General features: G+C 34.2%; 2 protein-coding genes across 8 annotated transcripts; one reads left to right on the top strand and one right to left on the bottom strand.

The window, feature by feature from the left end:
* The first annotated feature begins 1,786 nt into the window (after positions 1-1,786).
* On the top strand, positions 1,787-12,758 carry LOC101220756 (protein TRIGALACTOSYLDIACYLGLYCEROL 3, chloroplastic). Of its 4 annotated transcripts, none has more exons than XM_031880852.1 (11): positions 1,788-1,954; positions 2,232-2,479; positions 3,085-3,213; positions 6,109-6,204; positions 6,389-6,466; positions 9,602-9,663; positions 9,830-9,905; positions 10,139-10,246; positions 11,320-11,495; positions 11,579-11,663; positions 12,289-12,758. In XM_031880852.1, exons 2-11 carry the CDS (start codon positions 2,282-2,284, stop codon positions 12,325-12,327), a joined length of 1,047 nt encoding a protein of 348 aa, XP_031736712.1. In that variant the 5' UTR covers positions 1,788-1,954; positions 2,232-2,281; the 3' UTR covers positions 12,328-12,758. The 4 variants fall into 4 exon arrangements, with proteins under 4 accessions (XP_004142560.1, XP_011660233.1, XP_031736712.1 ...); XM_011661930.2 differs by having other exon boundaries at positions 2,198-2,479; XM_004142512.3 differs by having other exon boundaries at positions 1,787-2,479.
* Positions 12,759-15,102: 2,344 nt separating this feature from the next.
* Positions 15,103-18,374, bottom strand: LOC101220991 (receptor-like protein CLAVATA2). 4 transcript variants are annotated; one of them, XM_011661927.2, is made up of 2 exons: positions 17,856-18,374; positions 15,103-17,779 (listed from the first exon to the last, which is right to left on the bottom strand). In XM_011661927.2, the coding sequence occupies exon 2, from the start codon at positions 17,701-17,703 to the stop codon at positions 15,439-15,441; it is 2,265 nt and encodes a 754-aa protein (XP_011660229.1). In that variant the 5' UTR covers positions 17,704-17,779; positions 17,856-18,374; the 3' UTR covers positions 15,103-15,438. The 4 variants fall into 4 exon arrangements, with proteins under 4 accessions (XP_011660229.1, XP_011660230.1, XP_011660228.1 ...); XM_011661928.2 differs by having other exon boundaries at positions 15,103-17,775; XM_011661926.2 differs by having other exon boundaries at positions 17,860-18,374.
* Between the last annotated feature and the right edge of the window lie 2,018 nt (positions 18,375-20,392).

Raw genomic sequence — 20,392 nt, 5'->3', positions numbered from 1 at the left:
TTTATTTATCTGGATTGATTCTATCAAATTTCTATTGATCCAAAGCCGTCAAACTACACATATGTTAGTGAACAAAACGTATCGTGCAGTTATGATTATATCCCTCCAAGCAGTTCAATACAACTTCAAATGGAGATACTTGTGGTGGGAAAATTTGTGCATTCTGCTAATTCAACTAGGAACATTGAAAAGGAAGAGAAATAGACATGATTACATATTTTTCCCATTATTGTAAATAATTGTCATATTTATCATCTGCTTCCTTGTTCAAATTATCCTAATTTTAAGAAAATTATTGTAATGGTTGAAAATGTTTAAAATTATAACAAATTTTTACTTTCTATTAGAGATAGCCCGTTATAAACTACTTATGAATTAGATCTAATTTGGAAAGTAAAATGTTGTTTTTGTAAATAAATTGACTCAATTGACTATATTTTGAAACATCCCTCGTTTTTACTCAAAACTCCAATAATTTTAAAGGAATCTATGACACAATGGTTTTAAGATAATTAATTTTTAGTTAAAATATTAGACTTGACATTTGTACTAGACTTGACATTTGCTACTCAGTAGGGATGATCAGTAGGTATCAGTCTAATCTCAAACATGATGACTGGACAACCGTTAATAATATTCTAAAATATCTTAGAAGAACAAAAGATTACATGTTCGTGTATGGTACTAAGGTTTTTATTTAAGCTTTATTTTATTTTTTATTTATGACATCTTCTCAAGTAGTTGCCTTCTTGTTTGTCTGTTGTTATCTATTTTGTTTGCACGATTTAAACATCAGTACTTTAGGTGATTGTTGGCGGTGGAAGTGGTTTCATTGGTGGTGGTGGAGCTGCCCCTGCTGGAGGAGATGCTCTAGCTGCTGCAGAAGCCCCAACTGAGAAGAAGGAAGAGGTGAAGGAAGAGAGTGATGATGAAAACCTTGACTTATCACTTCTTGATTAGATTGGTATTAATTACTTGTTATGTTTTTGTCAATCTAAAAGAACTGTAAAATCAAAGAAGATAGAGCAAAGATTTTAATGGTGTTTTTAGCAATAGCAAGCAAGATAGTAGTAAATTTAATTTCGTTTCTCTGTAATTCTAGAAGAACAATGATATTAAAATTGAAGATCAAGTGGGTTTGTGAGAATTTTTTGGAAAAAAGGAATGAAAGCAGAGATTGAAGAGATATGTAAATGGCATTGACAGATATGGAAAATTAGAAGAGTTATTAAAAGCAAAGGTTGAAGAAAAATGGCTATGGAGGAAGATGAAGAATATTGGCTTGTTTTTCTTTTTCAAAATGCTTGTCCAAGGACAACAATGGTGTTAGTGGTGGAGAATTGATAGTTCTCTATTTTTTTTCAATGATAGTTTTCTATTTTTAAAATTTTTCCTAGATTTTTTTTTAAATATGACTAAATATTTAGAGAGAATAAGTAAAAAGAATGAAATATTTTTTAAATGACAAAAATAAATTACTTTTAACAAACGGTTATTTTATAATATTTTAATTAATTTTTCTAGAATGAAAAGGATGCAAGTGTTTATCAATTATATATTTTTTTGAAGTAGCATACTTTTGGTATTTTTTATAAATAATATTTTTGATCTTTGAAGTTTTAAAAAAGCGACCAAATGTTCATACTTTTTAAAGTATAAGAACAATAACAAACATCCTAAATATACAAAGATTTATTTAAAGAGTATTTAAACATAAATTTACACCATAAGATTTGGAAGTCTGGAGAAAAAAGAGTAATATAAAACCTGATTATAATAATTTCCTACTATTATAATTCGTCCCAAAACGCTCTCTTAAAACTCCAAAAAGGAAGAAAAAGGAAAAGGAAAAGGAAAAGCGAACGGAGGAAGAAGGCTTAGCATCTCTTCACAAACCCAGTTCGTCACGTCACCGCCGTTGGCATAGCAATCACGTCTCTTATTAAAACTCTATGTGGGTTTCTTTTCATTTACAAAGTTTCTGCACATTCCCATCTCTTTTCTTCATCTTTCCAAATCTTTTTCTGCGCGACTTCTGTACCATTTCTACTTCATTCTCAAGCACAGCTCCTTAAACTATCTTTACCTTGAGTTGCAGGATAAAATCGTGTTTTTTTTTTTTTTTTTGGCTCATAACCCCGTTTGGGTATCTTTAAATTTGTGAGGTTCGATTGCATTGAAACTACTAATTCAATAGGAGGCTGATTTGGACTGCTTGAATCGTGGGTCAGCTTCACAATCCCAAAATTCATCTACCCATTAACGGGTCAATCCCGGTAACATGGTTTCTGTGTCGGGTTCGGTGTTCTTCCCATTAACAGTACCCAGCTGTTCCTCTCGATCGCGTAAAGTTGCTGTTATTGATGCGCATAATTCGTTTTGTTGTAAGATAAAGGACCAGAGAAGGATTGTTGCTTGTAATTGCATTGCGCCTCCTCCGTACTTCAAGAGTGATGAGTCATCTGCCGTAAATTCCAATGTACATCATGCACTTTTTTATTATTTTTTTTCTTTGTGTTTCTTCTAGCCCTGGGTATTTGATTGATACTTTCGTGCTTATGATTGTTCATTGCATTGGTCTCGTGGTTGAATTTTAATTGCTGCGATTGCGTTCATACGCGTCATTGAAATGGGACGCTGTTCTTTTTTTCTTTTTTTTTTCTTATCGACGTTTTAGTATGTCTTGAAACTCGATGATTTTCCCATTTCGTACACTTTCTTCCTGTTTGATTGTTTCTGCCGTTTCACCTGATCGTGTTGGTCGCAGTTTATATAGGTTCAAACCTCAAGTTTATTATCTGATTATTATAGCGTTTTTTCATTTTATTGCCATCTTGGCTATCAATTTAAACATCCATAATCAGCGTTGAGACAAATACTTTCTAGCTCTGTGTTGAATTTGCATTCAGTGAGTATATCTTTTTTCCTAACTTTAGTTGAAATCTTCATTCGTTTAATACTTCTGTCCTGTTTTTGTCCATTGCCGAAAATAAATCTCTTCTTAATGAATACAAATTAATTTTTTTTTTATGTATTTATCATTTGTATGTTGTGGTTCATATTTAACAAGGACTATATTGTCAGGACTCGTTTAGATCAGAACATTTGAGCTCAGAAAATGAGGACAAGAACGAGTCTGATGTTCTCATCGAGTGTAGAAATGTCCACAAATCCTTTGGAGAAAAACATATATTGAGAGGTGTGAGCTTCAAGGTGATGCACATTTCTGCATATTTAGTTCATTTCCTTCTTCAGTTTTATGCAAATTTTGTTTTGATATATGTCTATAAGCGAGTTGTTTTTGGCCCAGAAACTAAGGTGTTAGAGGGAGATTCTTTCTTCGGTAAAAGGGGATATCTAAGAACAAGTGTTTCATGTAGAAGTCTGTTATCACTTACTGTTCTTTTCAGCTTATACATGTCTTTATGAAACTTCCAATTCTACTTCAATAGACTTCGCTTAATTTTATTAGTGGTTTTTGAGTTACATTATTAGGGAAATGGAAGTGTTGTACTGTTTTTTTCATTGGATTATCAAATAAATTGTTGTCATTGATATAAGTTTTAATCTCATGAAACTGCAAAATAATTCTTATCCTCTCTCTCCTAGGAATGTGGTAATCAAATTTAGTCCCCATGATTTTGAAAGGATAAAATTTAGTCTCTATGGTTTATAACTAGAATTTAGTCCTTTTGAATTGATAAAATTATAAAAAATAGGCTTGCTCATAGAGACTATATATAAAGTTTGTCAAATCATAAGGACTGTATATGAGGTTTTGGCGAACTATAAGCTAAACTCTTGCTTTCTCTAAACAATAGGGAGTAAAATTGCAGTTTAAACAATTTTTTAAACATAAATTATATTCACAAATAAGTTAATAATAACTTATTGTCAGCTAAATCTTAGTTGATAAGTAAGACTAGTTTTATGATTTATAAATATATAGTATGAAACACATTTAAATATTTTTTAAAATTAGAATCCAATTTTTGAATCTGAAAACATAAAATAAAACTCTGTTTTCATTGAATCCCTTGTTTTCAAATTTCTGTTTTAGATTCTCTACCAAACGGGCCCTTAATTATCAGAGAAGTTTGTTACATGGTACCGAGTGTGTAGAATGGGACGACTTTTTAAGATTAAGCATTTTAAAAAGCTCTACTGATAGACTCAAGAATATAGCAGTTAGATCTCTATTGATTTCTTGGTGTCTGGGGATAGCCATAAATCTTGGCCTTTGTAAGGTTATTTGGAAGAAAAGTTTCCTAGTTAGTTCAGAATCTTCTATTCGTCCATTACCCTTGGTGGTATTGTTACTAAGGATGAGATCCATCAGAGAAATTTGATTAGAGTCCACTTATCAAATTTCGTGTTCTATGCAGAAATTAGGAGGTTTTTGATAGAATTTAGTAAGAGTTCTGATATAATTTTAGGGATATCTGAGAATCCCTTTTCTCCCTTAACAAAACTGTGATTACAAATCATAAGATAAGCATACCTTCGCCCCTGTAACTCCAAGTATTTATAGCAGTAACTACGCAATCCTTCATATTCTTACTTTATGACTCAGGATGTTGACTTTCCACACTTCCCCATTCTTAATTTATTAGCACACAATTCTCCATCTCTTGATCCCCACTCTTTTTTTCTTTCTTGTGTAAACTTTCACGATAGGGGTCTATCATTGTTTGATTGCTTATTCCCTCCATGCACCTCTTTTATGAGGTTATGGTGGAATACTAAGAATCATGGACACTTTAGTTTGGCTAGTGTGTTCGTGTTCGACAAGTTTCAGGGATTTGGATACTCTGACAGTTGTTGGACACGTATTGAACACTTGTTAGTGCAACATATGTGTTTAACGTGCATAGAGCATTTGTTGAGTTGTCCAATTTTGTTAATTTTTTTTTATGAGAACAACTTTCATTGAGAAAAAAATGAAAGAATACAAGGGCATAAAAAAAACTCACAAAAGCACCCTCTCTAAAGGAAGGGGGCCTTTAAAATCTAAGCCCAAAGCGAGACATAAAACCTCACCATAGACCATACATTGCTAATATCATTTTCTAAACCTCTAAACATCTTATGGTTCCTCTTCTCCTAAACATCCCACAACAAAGGACTCACCCTAGTAAACCATGAAAAATGGCCTAGAGGGATGTCGATCGGAGAGCTCCTCCTACGTTAGATTGGATACATTTTTTTCTAGGGCACTCTGTCATGTAGGCTTAGTTTTTTGTATATTCTTATATTCTTTCATTTCTTCTCAATAAAAGTTGGTCTTTAATCAAAAAAATAAAATAAAATAAAGAACAAGAAAATATTTTGGAATATGTTTGATGGTTCTCATTTCTTATTTTGTTCAGAGGAATGCATGAAATAAAATCAAGGGTAAAGGAAAGTTATTAAGCTTTGTTGTATCTTGTAGTTTTTTCTTCATTGGAAAATTTGATTGAAAGAAATTAAATACTACTTAATGACGGTTGGATGTGAAAAACAGCTGGAAGATGTTTGAGATGTACTCATTTGCTTCGTGATTCTGTTTCTATCAAGTTTTTTTTTTCCAGTCCTATAACTTCTTTGATCATTGCAAACGTGTAAAATTTTCATGCAATCTCTGTACCAATATTTCAAGGATTTTCATCGTTTCTATTCCAACAAAATGTGGTTCCTACTTTATTAAAAAAAATCATCATTAGCTAACTTTGGATAGCTTAGCAACTTGAAAGAAGAAGCAACCTTGGAACAGGATAAATGATCAGCTTGTTGTCAGTGGAGAAGTATGTGTCAATATATATCATACATTCTCTCTTTCATGTGAATTCGCTTCAAATACACCTGGCACTAAGAAGAAAATTTTGGGTTTAATCTGTGGTTATTTCCATGGTTGTTTCCATTTTCTGTCTTAATTTTAAATTTCATCTCAGTAATGATAGAGTGTTGTAGTGTTTTCTAGCTATTCTTCAGATTCATTTGCCATGCTACAGAAAAGAATACTAATCGAATCACCCTATACCAAGATTCTCACAGCTCTTCTATCAGCTTTGTCTCTGGTTTTATTATATTCAGTAATTTTTATTATCTTTCTCATTTTTATTCCTATAGATTAGACATGGAGAAGCTGTGGGAGTAATTGGGCCTTCTGGTACTGGGAAGTCTACAATACTGAAGATCATCGCAGGTCTTCTTTCTCCAGACAAGGTAAATAATTGGCTTTGATTACACATTGCATTTTGCTGATGTTGAGTTGCACCATACATTTTCCAGGTTTCTATAAAAAAGAAAAGAAACGAAAAGAAAAGAATACATATATGTGTGTGTATGTGTTCTCCAGGTTTCCAGGGATTTATGGTTCTCCTAATTGGATTTCTGGTATTGTGAACAGGGAGAGGTGTATATTCGAGGTAGAAAGCGAGTTGGTTTGATCGATGATGAAGAGCTATCTGGTCTTCGAATTGGATTGGTTAGAACTGTCTTTAACTTGAATATATTCAAGAAGTTAAATGAAAAATTACTCTTTTTACAGAAATATGTGAGGAGAATATGTGTGACCTAGTCTGAAAGTTTTGAAAAGGTTATTAGGTTCACTTATACAAATTGAAGAGTTGTAGAAAGCGTTAATAGGTTACCTTTATGGTGTTTCAGATTCCATTTTCTTTTGATGAATTACTTTCTTTTCTGTATTCATTCTAAGCACGTGTGATATTATTAACTGACTAAGTAAATGATTTGAATTTGTTCTTTGAGAAACCCAACTTTCATTTAGGTTAAATGAAAGAAGACATTACATACAAAAGGACAAACCCAGCAGTGAGGCCAAGCACCGAGGTATTCAAAAAGGAGCCTCCAATTCAACATAATAATTCTTAAAGGGTACCTACAAAAATTATTCGTTACCACACCTCAAATAGATATAAACCTAGTTAACAACCACACCTCCTCTATAGTCTCCACTGTTAATTGAAGTTTCTACAAGTCTCTTTCATCCAAATACTTCTACGGACAACAAAGAAATAGTTGTGATTCAACACAGCATCAAGGGAGGTTCTAGTTTCAAGTACTTGTAAGGTTATTTTCTCCTCTCCTGTTATTCACATCAGACATCACTTGTTGGGTCTTTTTTTGGTGATTTCATCTGGGACCCATGCCCCTTTCGTTATCAAAATTCTTGGCTTATTATAACTTTTTTTGCTATAAAGTAAATGGTACCCAGAGCATATCTCAATCAATCATAGAGGGGGAAAAAATTGGGCTAAAGGCACTTTTCTAACCTTTGGATATTGTCACGTTTATTTGCCTTCGATGAATGGAAGGACATAAAAGCCCATCTTGAAGACTTGTTCAACATCAATATCAGCATTAACTCATATGCCAATAAAGCTGTTATCAAAGTAACAAAAGGAAAGGTTAAAGATTCGATTATTACACCGGGAAAATGGTTTAACTACCGAAAATTTCACCTATTATTTGAAAAGTGGGATGATGATAAGCATTTCAGAGCAACACATATTATAGGGTCTGGAGGGTGGCTCTCAGTTAAGAACCTTCCCCTTTAACCTATGGAGGAAAGATGTCTTCAAAGCAATTGGTGAGTGCTTTGGAGGTCTTGAAGAAATAGCTCCGGATACCTTAACCTTATTGATTGTTCTAAAGCCAAAATCCTGGTGAGAAAGAATTTATGTGGGTTCCTACCAATTTAAGAGGAAGTTTCTTCCTTAATTTAAGTGATATTGACTCGATAGAAGCTCCACAGTTTATTAAAAAAGATGATGAAGTTAGTACCAGCAGTGAAGAATAAGAACCTGTGATTTTAGAGGAGGGAGACAACGTGTTGGTTGAATTTGAGGCAAATAATTTGGATGATGCATTGGGTCCAGATCTTTCTAATTTATTTCTTACCCTTGAATCCAAGGCATGCTGTAAAGGATCAGCAGAAACTTACCTGCAGAATTAGTCCCATAAATTGCTGCTTGCGAAATTGATCTTATCTAAGGAAAAATCTGAATAAGCGAAAGCATGAAAATCATTGTGGAACACTAGAGGCCTCTTGAATAAATCAAAACAAGCGAAAGCATGAAAATCATACCTTCACTTAATGTACCTTGGTTTACTGCTTGGAGGTCACCCAAAAAGCTCCTTATCCTGGCAGCCCTTTATAGATAAAATTCAAGGTAAACTAAGCAAGTGGAGGAGGTACAACTTGTCTCGTGGTGGATGAATCACACTATGCAAATCAGTCCTTCCCAATCTCGCTACTTACTACATGTCAACTTTCCTTATGCCAATTTTAGTTTCTAATACTTCGGAGAAAATGGTGAGACAATTTTTCTGGGAAGGTAATAAATGGGGGAAAGCTGAACCACTTAGCTAAATGGTCTAAAATCACCAAAAGCCAAAGAGATGGGGGCCTCGGCCTAAGTGATTTGAGAATAAGAAATATGACTCTTTTATCAAAATGGGGATGGAGATTCATGTTAAAACAGAATGCCTTGTGGTGCAAAGTAGTTAAAAGTATTTACGGTTGCCACCCCTTCCTTTGGCACACTAGCGGGAAGGAGAATGAGTTTGAGAAGCCCACGGATTAGTATTTCAAGAGAATGGCGCAAGATTGAAGCACTAGCCACTTTCAGAATTGGTAATGACAGCAGAGTGTATTTTTGGATTGATCCATGGCTGGATAATATTTCCCTAAACAGCAAGTTCTCTAGATTATCTCGTATTGCCCTCTTGCCTAAAGGGTCAATTTTTTAGCACTGGGATAGCCAAATTAGTTCCTGGGCAGTTTACTTTAGAAGATTAATGAAAGAAGGGGAGGTTGTTGACTTTTAGTCATTGATGATTTGCCTAAATGGAAGAATGCTAAACTCCATTCTAGATAAGAAAGTTTGGTCCTTAGAACCAAGTGGCTTCTTCACTGTTAAATTGAAAGGTTTGAAAGTTGTTTTAAGGAAAAGATAGTTTTAAAACCCAGATGGGTGAGGGTAAATTTAATATAATATCCAACAAATAGAAAACACACCCTCTTGAAGTTTTAAAGTTGCCTTTTATCTCAGCTTCACTTTTTAAGAGAACATGAAGGACAATAATCCCTTAACCAACGATCAAATTGTTTCTCGCTGGTCGCTTTGGGAACAGTGTGAATTGTTGATTGTGATTCTAAGTCGACTGGTACTTTCTCATTTACTTTAGACAGCCATATGGCCTTCTAAATATACAGATTAGGCTAAACGAGGGTTAGCTAAAAATAGGTATGAGATCCAAAATACAATCTAAATAGTGAAACTGTTTCTTCATCTAATAAAATCAGTGTCATTTTCTCCTCTATTTAATTGAGAACCGCTCATTAGTGATTGTTTGAGTTTTCAAGCCCACAAATAAAGAGCAGTGTTAAATTATTGATGCAAATTAAATTTATTGTAACCTATCATTTTAAGCTTTTAAGTTACTTTGTTAAAAGTTCTAGATTTGTAGAAGTTTCATATTTAGCCCTATTTCCTTGTTTCTCATGACTCTAAAAGCTTGTTGCTGGATAGTGAATCACCTCCTTAAGTTTCTTTTTACTCATTACGTTCATCTGTACATTTTTCTCTGCCTGTAGGTTTTTCAGAGTGCGGCACTTTTTGACTCGTTAACTGTTCGACAAAATGTTGGTTTCCTTTTGTAAGAGACTTATTTTCTTTAAAATGTTCTTGCCAGTTGCCAAGATTTTGTTGTATATTCTTTTCATGAACTTAGTGCCTGGGCCCGTAAAGTTTTTCAGTATAAACACCTAAAAGGTGGTTTAGAATAAGGTTTCATCTTATTTGTATTCTTGCTCACTGTTTAGGTATGAAAATTCAAGCTTGTCTGAAGATCAAATTTCAGAATTGGTAACTGAGAACTTAGCTGCTGTTGGGCTAAAGGTTAGCCTCACATTTATTTATATGATGATACATGCTTTTCAAATGATAGTCATCTTGTAGCCTCCAAATTCCCTTTGTATTGAACTTCCTACTAAGACACATACACAACTATCCTTATCAATGGAACCAACTGACATATCTTGCTTATACTTCCTCAATTCTCTAAGATGTTTGGTTGTAGGCAGTGCTTCCAAATTTTTCTGATTTCCAATTTTAACCTTTTATTTTGTTAGGGAGTTGAGGATCGGTTACCTTCTGAATTATCAGGTGGAATGAAGAAACGAGTTGCTTTAGCTAGGTCCATAATTTTTGATAACACAAGGAAAGAAATTGAGCCAGAGGTATCTTCTTTATTTCTGTACGGTTAGATTAGTAAGTTATTAGATTATTCAATGTATTCTCTGTTTCGCATTATACAGCCTGGTCCAACTTTTGGTTAAGATGACAGTTCAAGTTTTTCTGGTGATGTCATACTAACGGTTGGCATATTTAGCTGTATAAAATATACTAGCGGGAGATGCCAAATAGGAAGGAAGTATTATTGGTAATCCGGCTTGGTTTAGAAATCTCAGAATAATTTAAAATCTGGTTCCTTTGTTTGTGTTGGGATACTTTTATATGGCTTCATCTAATTTGTAGTCAGACTTGGTTAGAGAAGTTGTTATCATCTTATTGAATTCTCCCTCTATTTTCACTCTCCTGGTCTGCTGGTCACCTGTCTTCTGCTCCTTTGTCCTACTCCTTGCATCCATTCTATTTTATTTGTCTCAACGTCACTAGGTTACAGTAAGAATATTTGAAGATTCTTTGGGCGGGTTCGATAAGACTTTTGGATGGTGAAAAGTGTTTGCCATATAATGAACTCTTTAAAATTTTCATAGTATTAACCAAATTCTAAAAACGTTTTAGAAAAACATTTAAGGCCCTTTTGTCCATAAGTAATTATAAAGGCCAAGGGATAGAGACCCTTGTGAGGTTTGGTCTCTTGTTCTCTTTCATATTTCATTGTGGACTTTGATTTCGTTACTATTCTGAGTTATTTTGTATAGTTGGTGGCCCACCCTATAGGGGAATGCTTCTTTTTGTGGCCAGTGGGCTTGATTTTTGTTTACATCCGTGTATTTGTTCATATATTTGTTTTTCCAATAAAAACAGTTATTTATAAAATGAAAAATAATAAATAAATAAATGATAGGATGCTTTCTGTATTAAATGGACCTTTCCTTTGTGAATTATTTCGTAAACTAGAAATAACCTTTTTTCATGACAAGTACTATTATTCTCGTTGAGGTGAACAGCCACAAGCTTGCTTACTAGTTGTATGACCGCCTTGTGTGTTCAATTTACTTTAGACTCCAGGAACACCTTGTTTTGTGGTCATATCCACTGACTGATTACAATCACACGTAATCAGGTGCTCTTGTATGATGAACCAACCGCTGGACTTGACCCAATTGCATCAACTGTTGTTGAAGATCTTATACGTTCTGTACATATTAAGGGTGAGGATGCTAGTGGGAAGCCTGGAAAGATTGCATCTTATATTGTAGTCACCCACCAGCACAGTACCATTAGGAGAGCCGTTGACAGGTTACAATTTTAATTCGTGTTTTAAGAGCTATGAATTATTCTCCTGGCAAGTCCTTGAAGGAACAAAATTTGGTGTTTTGTAGGTTATTATTTTTATACGAGGGAAAGGTTGTCTGGCAAGGAATGACTGGTGAATTTACAACATCTACAAATCCAATCGTTCAACAGGTAAAGAAAAAGAGGTTTTGATTGACATGTTTTTAGAGGCTTAAAGTTTAGAGGTAAGGATGTTGATACAAAAATTATAGCAAGAATAGTTGCTACTATCCTTTCAACTGCTTCATTGAGTGCCAGAGTCATGAGAATTTTGCTAGAAAAGCCGATTCTATGGTGTTGGTGTTTTGTGTCTGTTTAGGTAAGATAATTGTGTATTTTATATCTCATGTATTCAAGGAGCAAGGTCAAGTTGCTGAAGTACACAAGCATTGAATAATAACTTGGAAGTTGAAGTTATGGAAATATAAATGTAGTTTTAGGCACATAGGCCTTTCAAGATACATGAAGATTAGATACATAGAAATTAATACCCTGGAGCTGGACGTATTCAGAGACGGTCTCCTTTGGTGCAGGCCGTCTCGTTTGGTATTATTAGGCCTGGAGTGGTGCTTATGAGCTTGGTTTGATTCTTTCAGATTCAAATCGTATTTCAGGCCATCTCCTTTGGTGAATTATATTCATTTTGGTATTTTGGAGAGTAATAATATGTTAAGGGATTGAAAAGGAAGGATAATTTTCTCAAGAAAAAAAAATCGTTGATTCTGATTACTGTTAATACTTTTTTATCTTTTTTCAGTTTGCATCGGGAAGCTTGGATGGCCCGATTAGGTACTAGAAGATTCAGTAATGATGATGTACTTTTAGATTAGACGTAGCAGCGTTCCTAATTCTTTGGAGACAACGACTTTAGTTATGGAGAAAGACAGAAAAGTTAAAATGGACCAATTCCTACACATTGCTGAGAAAGTGAACAAGTATTAAACCACATTTCTGTACTTCTGTTTCCTTTTTTAGAAATGTGTTTTTCGTTTGAATTTCCATTGTTTCTGTAGTATTAGGCAAATGTAGAAGCTCTATGGGGTATGTGGGGATTATTTTTATTTTTCCTCAAAAGCAAACACACAATCTCTGGACTAAAATCTTGCTTTCTTCCATTGATGATATCTTTTTCCTCCTATTTGTATTCTATCAGTACGAAAGAAAATTATTTTGAATGTCACAATTGACATAATTATTTATAAATATTAGCAAAATTACAGTCTATTACTTATTTGTGTCTATTAACATCCATCTAATAGAGGATAGACGATAGATATCAGTGTCTATCAGCATTTTCGGTTATATTTTGCTATTCTTATAAATATTCTGATTCATTTTGTTATATTTAAAAACAGCTTTGATATTTAATTTTCATTTGGCTTAATTGATATTTTACCAATATTCTTCTCTTTGGCTAAACCGAGCCTAACTCCATAGGTAATTGACTTGTATCATCTCTTTTTAGGATAGAAATTTATGGTGTTTTTTAATTAACTTTCGATGTGTTTACAAGGTAAAGAAAAGTATATTTGAGTCACGTATTTACAAATTTGAAATTGATGCAAGGATATGAATCAAAAAGAAATTAAGATTAATTTTCATAAATATAATAAAATATCATAATATTAATTTTCATAAATATAATAAAATATCATAATATTTATTGTTCGTACACTAAAATCCAAAAGTTTAGATATTTTCGTAATTTTCAAGTTTGCTTTCAAGTAATATGGATAATTTTTCTTTTCTTTTTTCATTTATTCATCTCATTTTTTTTCATGTTATTACTTCTTCACTTTATAATATTATAATTATTTATGTAAATATTTACCAAATTCTTCATTCTCTTTCGAAATATTTTCCTTCATTAATTTTTATCTTGATACAAGATCTAAATGATATTGGTACAAAATCTAAATGGTCTTGTATCAGTATCTAAACGACCAATTTTTATCCCAAATAGACAATCATCTAAACTAGGCACGAATCGTTTAAATTAAATACAATGGTACATGATCGTTTAGGCTGGATACAAGGGTACAAGATCCTTTAAACTTGCTACGAGATCATTTAGATTAAGTACAAACGTACAAGATCGTTTAGATTTGCTATGAGATCATTTAGACTCAGTACAAGGTCATTTATACTAGGTAAAAGATCATTTTTTCATGTTTGACCAATTAATCATAAACATATTTTTGTTATTTTAAGTTGTAGGCTTGTGAGCTTTTTTCTTTTTCTAAATTGTTTTATACGATGTAAAATATTTTCGCGCTTTGTTCAAAGTTATGGTTTACATTATTCTTATTCCAATTTCGAATGCAATATAGTGGAGTATAAATTAATCTGATTTTTAGTTTCACAATTCAAAATGGAGCTTTATAAGAGGTCTTGTAGCTTATACCATTAGTAATATGAATGAAGAATGAAGGTTCATTTATGTAAGAAAGACTTCATGATATTTTCAAGTGCAGCACTCATTTATTGGTCAAAATCTTGGTGGCCAAATGAAATTTCCTATTCTCATATTTATGATGTTTTGTTAGTGTATTTTCAGTTACATTTTTTACTTACATTATAGGTTATGTTTGTATTTGATTACGGCCATAAAGTATGAAATTTCCTACTCTTGAAATGTTTTCCCACCTTGGAAATACTGTAACTTGTCTTTGAGGTTTAGAATGATAATGGTAATTGACCTTCTGCTAACATCATGGATTAACAAAGTTACATGTATTTCATTCTTTTCTTCTCTTCTCTTCTTTGCCATGGTTTTGTGCATGAGGTTTTTTCTTCTTTTCTAGAGTTCTTTTCCTCTTACTTCTTCAAAGGTTTTCTTTTTCTTCTCTCTTCTCCGGCAAGTGCCAACTTGTGTACGCTAGCAGCGTGCACCCAAACACCAAAGAGCGAGACAATTAGAGAGAGGAAACCAATCACCGTGTGAGAAGGAAAGGTAATGAGAGCGAATAGCAAGATTGACTATTTCGTACGTGAGCAGGGGTTTCATTTCAATAATTTCACTTGATCTTAACGTTAATGAAAAAAAGAAATAACCTTCATTTTAAAAATAAAACAAAAACAAGTAAAATCTCTTTTCTTTTCCATAACTTGAGTCATCATCTTACGAAATAAAAAACCCTCTTGAGGCTATAAAAATCCATATACGTTGTGTTTGATAATTCATGAAATTTGTAAAATTTTATGTACGGAACAAAATCCTTAGCTCCAGGTTCCATTTTGTAATTGAAAAAAAAAATAAGTTACATATTCATCAAATAACAAAGAACTATTTCTTCCTATAGAAAGAAAAAAAAAATACCAAAAATACATTTTGATACTTCGATTCAAATTAACTTCAAGTTTCTTTCAAATTTAAACTTATAGTTTTCAGTTTTAGTAATTTATTTAAATTAATTTTGAAGTGAAAATTTAAATTTAAAATTTAATAATGATAAAAATAGTGAATTACTTTTAATTTTTTAAAAGTATTTGGTGGAATTATATTACATATGAAAAGAGCTCAATTGTTGAGATTTGACATAAAGAGTGAATGGTAAATCTAGAGACAAAATTGAAGCAAAACTCAAAACATCGATCCTCAAATTATATCATATTGGAATCTACCAACTAAAATGAAACAGACTCAAAAAAGTTAGATGAATAAGATTATAATATTTTAAAATCTAGACGCCAATGGAAAATCAAATCTAAATCTAAAAAACCTATGGAACAAAAGTTTTGATCCTAAACTCTAAAATATGTCCAAGAAAAGATTACAAAGATCCGAGTTATTATCTCATTGGAAGATTTCTCGTCCTTCTATTAAAAAGAGGGAGGGAAAAAAGGCCTCGAGAGAAAAAAGGAATATACAAGAAAGCAATACTGCAAAACTCATTCCTACACTGCATCAAGCTTTTGTGTGAAGAAAGTAGTTTCTTGCTCTAGCAGAACACAGGAGGGAAACAGTACCAAAGTAGAAACTTACAAAGGCACTTAAACAGAAAATCCAAACCGATATCGGCCCCTCTGTTTCGCCATCTGATATCTTCCCCGGAACTGTTGGAATACCGCTTGAGCGACACCCTTCACCCGAAGACTCCACACACAGGTCTGGATTCCCAGCAAATGCACCCGGAAACCGCCCGAATCCTTGCTTCTCCGAAACCAAACCCGAGAAGCAGTTATAGGACAGATCGAGAAGAGTTAGATCCTCAAGGATGGATATATTTCCTGGGATCTCACCAGACAGATAATTGTGGGACAAATCTAAGGCTCTTATACTCTGCATTTTCTCTAGCCCAGGAACCTGTCCTTCAAGGGAGTTATATGATAAATTCAAGTATTGTAGACCCTCTAGTGAATATAAACCTTCTGGGATCGACCCATGTAGTAAGTTATTCGACAAGTCGATTCCAACAGCCGAAGACAGATCATAGTTGAATTGTAATTCGCTGCCAACATCGACAACTGTAGAAACTTTGAAATTCACAACTTCCTTTGTTGCAAATGCTTCGTTTGATGGCCTACTAGTGTCGCCACTGTTAAAATTTGAGCTAATGTTGAAGTTAACGTCGGGTATGGGGCCAGAGAATTTGTTGCTTGAGAAGTCCATCAGCTGAATTACTTCAAATGCAAACAACCAACTGGGAAGGTTACCTATGAATTTGTTGCGAGCGAGTGAGAGATATCGCAGGTTCGACCATTTTGTTATTGCATCGTTCAAATTTCCCGAGAGATTGTTGGAGCTGAAATCAACAATCTCCAACGATTTACATCCTGCCAAAGTCAGTGGGACTTCACCAGAAATCATGTTGTTGCTAATGTCTAATATCTTTAGACTATCCAATGCATCAAGCTCAGGTTGAATCTCACCAGAAAGATTATTGTTGTTAAGTATCAAAGCAAGTAGTTGAAAGCATCCCACAATGTTCAATGGAATTGAGCCCGATAAGTAGTTATATGAGAGATCAATGACTTGGAGATAAGTCAGATTCCCAATCCTTGCAGGAATTTCCCCCACAAGGAGATTGTGTGAAAGGAACAATGCCTGCAAACTTCTCAGTTCTGTGATCTTTGATGGAATTCCACCTGAAAATCGATTGTGAGACAAGTCAAGGAGAACAAGCCCTGATTTCTCTATCGTCTCCACAATCATGCTTGGAAGAGGGCCATATAGATCATTGTTACTCAAGTCCAACACAAGTAGCTGCTCTGCAAACAGGAGTCTAGGCGACATCTTGTAAGTTAAATGATTGGATGATAGATTCAACTGAACCAAAGCACGAAGTGACGCAATACACGTGGGCACTCCTCCAAAAATAGAATTGTTAGCCAAATTAAGAACTGTGAGAGACCGTGTGCAAGCTGAAAAACAAGGTAGAGTTCCAGAAAACCGATTCGACATGAGATTGAGTGAAACTAAAGGCTGATGGAAATCATAAACATTCCCCTTCAAATAGTTATTTTGAAGATCCAAATGCTTTAGAGAGGTCGAGTTCAACAAACTCTCAGGCAGTTCTCCACTAAAAGAGTTGAAACCCAGATCAAGTTTCTGCAGCTTTGTTGAGAAGTTCCCAATCCAAGAAGGAATAGGACCCCCCAAGTCTTGGTTTCCAACCAAAACAAGCTCCTCCAAGTTCTCTAGTTTCATCAATGTCTCAGGCACAACACCTCGAAACCGATTACGACTCAAATCAACAGTACGAAGGCGAATTAAATTGCCCAAACACGATGGTATCGAGCAAGAAAAGTTGTTCTGAGACAAAACCAAGTGCTCGAGAAATGAGAGGTTACAAAACCCAGAGTTAATTTGGCCAGACAAGTTCATTTCAGTGAGTTTAATGGAAACCACTCTCCCAGTCTTGTTTTCACAAGCAATTCCAGCCCAATCTGAACAATTAGAACCCACCCAGCTTGACAAATTCTTATTAGGGTCTTGAAGCGATGATTTGAACGCCAAAAGAGAGGCCTCATCTTCAGGGTCAAGCTCCACTGAATGAGAAGGGTTGAAGCAAAGAATCAACAAGAACGAGAGCAAGAGAGCATGGCAATCAAGAGACTTAGATGAGAAGAAAGAAGAAACCCATTTCTGGCCTGGAACTGAAGAACGAACCCAACAAACCCTCAAACAAGAAAAGGGAATCAATTTCCCCAAAAGCCATCTCAGGTCCATCACTAAGAAACAAACCAAATTCCTAAAACCCCGAAGTAACAGGCAGAAGAATCAAAACTCCTAGAACCCCATCTGCCTAAACAGGAGAGAAAGCTCTAAAAAGCAAGCATCAATGAGATTAAGAATATAGAATGAGAAAGAGAGAGACTTACGTACGAGTGGAAATGGAGAGGGATAGGAAGCAGCAGCAGCAGCAGCAGCAAATGAGCTTTTTGTATTTTGGGATTATCGTTTATTGGAGGTCGCTGTAGAATAGAGATTCTCTCATTTACATGTCTTCTTTATGAAAGGAATGGACCCCTGAGATGGCTTTCTCTTTATGAAAGGGAAAAAGAAGAGCCATTAAAGGGAAAAAGGGGAACTTTGGTTAGGGACGGTAGAGATCGAAAGTGAAAAAGTGAGTGAGCTTGTTCCCTGTGTGTCCACTCTCTATATTTATTCTTCGTGCCTCAAGTCTTTTGGGCATTCTAATGAAGAAGAGCCAAAAAAAGAAAAGAAAAGAAAAGAAAAGAGGCAGGAGGAGTGAGGCAGAAAGATCTCTCCGCCCTCACCACGACCACCCCCTCAAGCGAAAGGCCAAGAATGGCGCGTCTCAAACTTTCTTTTCGAAACCTTCTTAAAAATCCACACTAAAATATTTATTTTTCAAAACTAACCCTTCTCTTAGGCACCGATCTTATAGTTTTGATGAAGAAATGGTAAAATGAAGCTTGGCAGTGAGTCCTTTATAAAAACCAATGCACCCACACGTTCCCTTTTCTTACTTTCTTTTTTTTCAAAAAAATCTAACCAAATTTATTGAATACAATTTTCAATCAAATGCTTTGCCATTTTTTTCATAATAAAATAAAACTTTACTTAATGCTTAAATGAAAAACGAGATTAAGGAAAAGACTAGGGTTTACAAAGGTTACGTACTCTAAATAAAGTGCGCAAAATTTGTGGAAGAACAAGCTCAACTTCATCTCTTACCTTTCTTCTCTACCTTAGGTGAAAGCTTAAAGAAGAGTTGAGAGGAATCAAAACTCCATTTTCCCCTAAGTTGTAATAGGCAAAAATGGAGCCAATGAGCATAAGAAATTATGCTCACAAGCTAGACTCATTTTTTGTAACTTTCCTTTGTAATTTCTATTTACTTTGTGTTTGCAAAGTATAAATAGTTAGTAAAGAATCTAAATGTTGATATTATCTTTTTGCTTAGTTAGGTGTTATACTCGATACATCATTCTATTCAAAAGAAAGAATGAAATATTGGGCGTTATCACTCAAAAGAGTAATGACTTGGACCTCAATAAACATGTGGTAAAGAGAGTGTAGAGATTCAATCTTGTCATAATTAATTCCTCCTTAACATACATATAAAAAATACGAGTGTGTGTGGCGTTAAGGAGCTGAAAGGTTGCTCGTTTTAATAGAGAATGTGTTATAGATAATGAAATTAAATTAGATTAAATATAAATCATGTGGTAATATTGCGCATTTTCATCTCGAAAGGTGAGCAAGTATGGCGAAGATGTCGAGAGAAGGCTCGTCCAAAATTTGAAATTAACAAATAATTTGTATCGTCTCAATCAACTATTTAACTTTTTAATGCGTCAAAATTGCACCGACATTCCTTCCTCCATCTTGCCTAAGTAGAATTTAGTTCACATCTAGATCCATCTTGTTCCCCTCACATGTAGAATGGTTAAACTTAGAATAATTTATACTTTGTATACAACAATATTATATAGTCACTACATTGAATTAACTTACGCGTTATAACCATGAGTGGCATAGATTCCCTATGTTTGACCCTGGCTTATCCAGGAAATCTCTCTTTTTGCTTACACTTGAGCAAGAGAGAGGAAAACTTGTATGCAATTGTCAGATCCTTAGATGTAAGAAATGCATAAGTAAGCGTGAAGCCCTTTTATCGCATGATCCTAGCTTAGTCGCCTAGTTTAGTCGCACAATTAGAACTAGAATTCAATATCCACAATAGCTCATAACTCATTGCATACAAAGAAATAAGCAAAGACCAAGTAGATGGCTGAGGAAATAGGGTGCAAAAGAGGGAATTTACTACTACCTCTTTTTAGGGATATGCTTGCCAAAAACTTGGTTGTTTTGGTTCGAACTTAAGGATAATGTTGTGTATGTGACTGATTCTACGTGGTGAGTCATTGATCTTGGTCACTACATACTATATGCTCACTATGTATCTTTTCATCATGTAATTACTAAGTCCTCGTTGAGTACGAGTTTTCCTATTGTTTGTTCAAGTATAAACGAAACAATAGGTTTCCTTAGTAATCCAGAGTCGAACACAAAGAATTGATATCAAAGCTTAGTTTTAGAGTTTACTCTTTATTCGGACGGTATAAAAGAATTATTTATACAGTGTGGTAAAGTGTAAGTATATATTATATCCACTTATCTACACTAGAGAATCTATAAATGGAAATTAGGATGAAGGTAAGATGGAAATGCGAACTAACTTGTATATAAGAAAGGGTGAAGTAAGGTATTTGCACTATTAGGCGATTAAGTTGTGCGATAGTCATAATGTGATATAACTCAATTAACTAGCTCATGATTAAGATGAGCACCTCTTAGTGTCTTTAAACGCCACACTTGCTCACCTCTCGGGATGCAAATGACTAAGTTTGGTTAAGCAAGGTCTATCTAGAAAATTTTGCTTACAAAA

This window comes from Cucumis sativus, chromosome 1 (assembly GCF_000004075.3).
Source record: "Cucumis sativus cultivar 9930 chromosome 1, Cucumber_9930_V3, whole genome shotgun sequence".
NCBI classification, from domain to species: Eukaryota; Viridiplantae; Streptophyta; class Magnoliopsida; order Cucurbitales; family Cucurbitaceae; genus Cucumis; species Cucumis sativus.
The sequence above is the reverse complement of the archived record's forward strand: the minus strand, read 5'-3'. Positions and strand labels throughout refer to the sequence as shown.